General features: G+C 53.6%; 1 protein-coding gene across 1 annotated transcript; it reads left to right on the top strand.

The window, feature by feature from the left end:
- Positions 1-477: 477 nt before the first annotated feature.
- Positions 478-3,851, top strand: J4E85_011091 (uncharacterized protein; the record flags this gene model as incomplete). Its single annotated transcript, XM_051475294.1, has 2 exons — positions 478-1,402; positions 2,641-3,851. 2 exons carry the CDS (start codon positions 478-480, stop codon positions 3,849-3,851), a joined length of 2,136 nt encoding a protein of 711 aa, XP_051320868.1.
- Positions 3,852-5,032: the final 1,181 nt, after the last annotated feature.

Raw genomic sequence — 5,032 nt, 5'->3', positions numbered from 1 at the left:
CCCAACGACACACCTCTACCTGAGCGAAGGTCTGCCGAGTCCAGCGTCCCAGAGTCCATCTCTTATGACCGCCAGTTTCTCCAAGGTGTGCTCCGACAACTACTGTGCGGCCCTTACACCGATCGCGAAGGCGAGAATCTCGCTCATTGGAAGACTGGGATCGATATGCTGCGAGCAGTATTTCCAGCTTCACAAAGCTTTCCATCAGATCAGCCACATGACATCGGCGAGAAACCGGCTTCCCTAGATAGCGCCTCGAACCTCTCTCGCAACCATTGGGTTTCCACCTCTGCTCAAGAACTCGGTACTTTCCTCAAACAAGGTCGTGCTCTGAACGCGCATACACCGACTTTGCGGATCTCCAATACCTTTGAACGTTTCCAAGATGCTGAAGCAGCTTTCCTTCGCTTCGCACAGCACCGCGAAGTGAGTTTGATGTACCAGAATTGGCAGATTCTTGGCGGTAGTACCCCAGAGATGACCGCTCAAGACTTTTGCAAGCGATACGAAGATCGCATGTCAAAGGAGAAGCGCGCGACCTCCGACGAGTTTAGAAACTTTTTGAGCATCTCCGGAGCAGCTCTGGAGCACGTCGTACCAGGGCCAGACTTTCTTCGGGACCTTGGATACAGCTTGCTCAATGATCTCAAGGTTCAGGTTCATCTCGACGAACAATCTCAGTTTGGATCAGCCGGAGGCAAAGAGACAAAGACGCGAACAATCGACTGCCAGGCCTGCCTTCAGTTCGTGTTGTATGGAGAGCGGTTTTCATTCTCTGGGTGGCACCTGGATGTACTAAATGGAACATGGTTGACAACCATCACCGGCTTCCGTGCCTGGTTCATATATACTGGACCATGTACCAAGAAGGAACAGAAGGAACTAGAAACCTCGGGGGCACAGTGGAGACCAGCTGCTGAACATGTTGAAATTATTCTTCTCCGCCCCGGCGACACCCTCATCATGAGACCTGGTCATCCGGTAGTACACTGCGTCCTTACATTGGACGACTCTATTGCACGAGGAGGCATGATTTGGTCAGCAGCCGACATCGGCAGAACTATCAAGAACATCAATTACATCATCCAGTCGCCAATGGCCACAAATGAAGACATACTTCGGCAATTCTGCAATTATCTGGATGCGCTGTATCGTCATGTTCAGGAGGGGACACCAGCAAATACGAGCGCGGAATACGCACGTCGATTACAACATCTGGTGTACTCTTCTAGCGACCTGGAAAGCATCGCAAACCTCATCAAGCAGCTAAAGGACCGCAAAGTTCTATCTTGCGCTTGTGCAAAGACATGTGAAATCCCGTCGCAGAAAGACTTTGACCGTTCGGAGAAGTTTGTGAAGCAGGGCAATGACGAGAAACGGAAAGAGGATCAGAACAGATTTTGTCCGTGCTGGTGTTCTGGAGAACGTGTTCATGCTCGGGGCTGCAATAGGTGGTGTCATGCAAAGAAGAAGCTTGCTTGCATGGTGTGACGGAATGCATTCGGATCAGTGCGCGAATGCTCGTAGATAAAGATGCTCAAACCACTAGACTCATCGGGTAAAACATACGACCGCTCGTTGTGAAGGTGCTTCGTTGCCGGCCTAGTGCCTGTCAGAACCTTGGAACGCTTCCACGTCACGATATTCGCCATTCGACCGTTGGCGCCACTGGGCTCGTCGCCTGCAACTTCCCTGTCCGTTCGCACCTGTCTCTGCCTCACGCGTTACCATGTGGAAGGTGATGGAATCTTCGTCTCCCGAGATATTGGTGTGGTGTAGAAGCTCATCTTCACTCTCATCGCCAAGGTCGATGTTTCGCGGATCAAAAGTACTGACGTAGACCAGTAGTACGGACTGATCAGCCTCATATCTTTCGAAACAACGTACTGGTTGCGGACGAGCGTTTCCCTGCCCCCGATCTTCCTGACCCGCCATTGTCTGCTACTCTCCACATTGGCGCGGCCTGAATCTCGATAGACCGCCGTTGCGATGTTGCGCGGGTCGGCGTCGACGCTTGGCGGTTGCATCAGCGCCGAAGCCTGCTGACCACAGCTTGGTTGTAGCCCGGACTTGCGTCGACTCGAGTGTCTGAGATGCCGCTGCCATGGGCGTTCTGAACACGCTCGTGCTTGACCATGGTAGCGGGTCATCCTTGGACGCTGTGAGTGTGCGCGCGCCCGTCGTCTGCCATCAAGGAGCTTGAGGGGTGGGGTGAAGTCAACCAATAGGAGCCAAGCTAACCTCCGGGGTCCATCTGGGTGGGCTACCAGTGCGGAACCCCCCCAGGCCTGATTTGTTCTCTGTCTTTCGCGCTCGAGCCTGAGGGATCTGTTCGCCACATGTTGGACGGCAAGGTGTATTTGCTACGATGCTCATGTGTTGGCGTTCGAGCGCTGCGCAGCATCTACCCCATTCTGAAGACTCCGATTTACAGTTTAGCGGCTGGCCCGCGCGGCCCCGCGCTGACCGCGAACGACCCAAGCCCGGACCCTCGATACGCTCTCGTAAGCCCCTATGCATTTTGGCCTCTGCTCGCGGGATCTCGGGACAGTCAATGACGGCAGCCGTCTTGATGGAGCTATCTCGTGACGGACAAGGGGAAGGTGAAGCCCTGGTTTCTCAACCGACGTCATCACTCAGCATTGTGGGGATCTGGACCGGACGGCGAGCGCCCGATACTCCAGGCTGCTGAAGCAACGGATTCTGGAGAACACGGCGCCCTCGTGATCCTGGGTAGTTTTACAGATCGCCAGCAACAGCTTTATGAGCTGTTCACGTTGTCCAACGAAGGTGGTTCTCGGTGTCATATGCCACCACATGACGAGGACGAACAAAGCCCGCCCTTCACTCTTTGGGGTTGTCATCCGCGGTTTGAGGGCCTTGTACAAAACATCGATGCCGGCACATGGGTCGCTCCTGGCGACTGGGCCGGTGGCTGTTCTGTTACCAACGACCTGATCGAACACTTCCCCCGGGCGAGCAGCTCGCATTTCGTGCAGGATGGCACCACTCGGTACCCCACCTTTGATTTGGTCTCGCTCGAGATCATTCATACGAACCTGAAGGATATCGCGGTACAGCTGCGCGCTTCGTGCCCGCAGGCCATCATGGATCAATTGTCCGCGACCCTGGAGCACCTTGACCGATTGATCCATGGAAACCAGGAGACAGAGACTGTCCACGACGGGGCCAGCATCGGCTCCCTCAATCTGAGTGACCTTATTCGGGAGCCGTTACCCGATCTAGAGGTTGCCGACAATGCCAGCATGCACGCCTCGGATGACGAGGAAGTTACTCTTTACGAGGGCGAAACCCAATACCTTCAAGCAGTAAACGGTGGGGCCACCAATGAAACCTACAATCTCTACCACGTGCTCATACAGTCAGATTTTGAAGACAATGCCAGGATCCTCGAGCTTGGTGATGCGGAGATGGCTGCGTACGAGGGCGACACGGACGAGCCTTCAACGCTTTCACTTGATTACGACTTCATCTACGCCGACGACATGGACGCCCAACCAGTCCAAAACCAAGTCGATGCCAGCGCGGTGCCTACACCATCCAACACCGGCCTTCTTCAGCAATTCGAATCAATGAACGTTAACGACTGTGGAGAAGAGGTCTCGTCCCCGACCAATGGCCCACTTACCCCTCATGACCATCACGGCCCATCCGTAAATCAGTCCCTCGGTACCGACAGCACCGAGTCTGAACTTGGGCCTGGATCTGGCGACGATGAAGCCGTCATGTCGCGCTCTGACCTCAACCATGACCCTCAGCGGAGGCATCTTCCCGTGTGCGACATCCGCCACCATGTGTGCACATCAAGGAACGGGTGGACGTGGGACTAGTAACCTTCTACCCACCACGTTGGTGGGTTGTTTGTCCAGAAGCCTGCAGTACGAGCTAGATTGGATGAGAGGTTGACATGCCATGCGCGAGTTCGGGTAGTACCTAAGCTGGAAGGGGTGAGGGGTTTGAAAGGTATACAAATTGCGAATGGGAACGAATTCGACGGCAGAGACGGCGTTAGGTGCTCATTGGCGTTGGCGTTGGCGTTTTTGCTTTCTCGATCAGAAGACATGTAGCTTGCGACGAAACAGGAAAATGATCGTAATGGTACTCAAGTACAAATGTAGCATGTGATCTCCTGATACCTCTTCCGTTGGTGTACCAGCCAACGTCATCTTGTTGGTTCGCTCGGAAGCAAGCCGCACTTCCGCATCTATCGCCTCACCCGTCCTCGCAAGACTGTCTTCAGCACTTTGCGCAAAGCATGACTCTTATTCAAGCAAGCTTTTACAGAAGTTCCGTGCTGCTCTTTTGACTAAGCCGTGGAAGATGTCGAGCAATATGGACCAAATGAGATACGCCCTCTCATGTTCTGGATGGCTGATACCAAGAAACTCTCCTGAATCAAGATGCACTACACTGAATAGTCGACCGTGTTTCTGCGCACAAGTCGCTGCAACCTTTTGGTGGCGAATATCGACTACACAATGCAGACGGCGAGGACCATGTAAGCGCGACGAGCTCATTGAGCTAGAATCCGAAAGTCAGGCATGGAGAAAAAATTGATGGTCGAAACAGCCAAGTATCATCATGATAGAACCTGATGCCTATGGATGAAAGAAAAGCACATGGTAAAGTTAGGACAGAAAGCTCACAGTATGACGGGGACGGGAATGGCGTTCAGATGCTCAACTGAATTCGTGCTAGATCTAGAGGCAAGGCTCATCACTCGAACGGTCTCTGGAAGCCCCACGCAAGATTCTGGCATTGGAAATGTTCCCATTTTTAGCCAGTAAACCTCATGTTGCTAGCTCGTCACCCTGAGCTTTCCGTGTACTGCATCATGAGATGGTCGGCACAAGAGAGCGGCCGTGGATCCAAATCCAGAAGGATGCGTGAGAGTAGCATGGTAAGTTCAGTAAGCGTTGAAGCACTTGTCGGCTCCAGGTTATCGGCCCCTGAATATGCGGCTACCCGCACGTGGTGTGATGGCACAACACAACCTCTGCCCTAGGGGGTG

This window comes from Alternaria conjuncta (genome assembly GCF_024043145.1).
Source record: "Alternaria conjuncta strain BMP 0040 chromosome Unknown scaffold_30, whole genome shotgun sequence".
Lineage (NCBI taxonomy): Eukaryota > Fungi > Ascomycota > Dothideomycetes > Pleosporales > Pleosporaceae > Alternaria > Alternaria conjuncta.
This window is presented reverse-complemented; position numbering and strand designations above follow the sequence as displayed.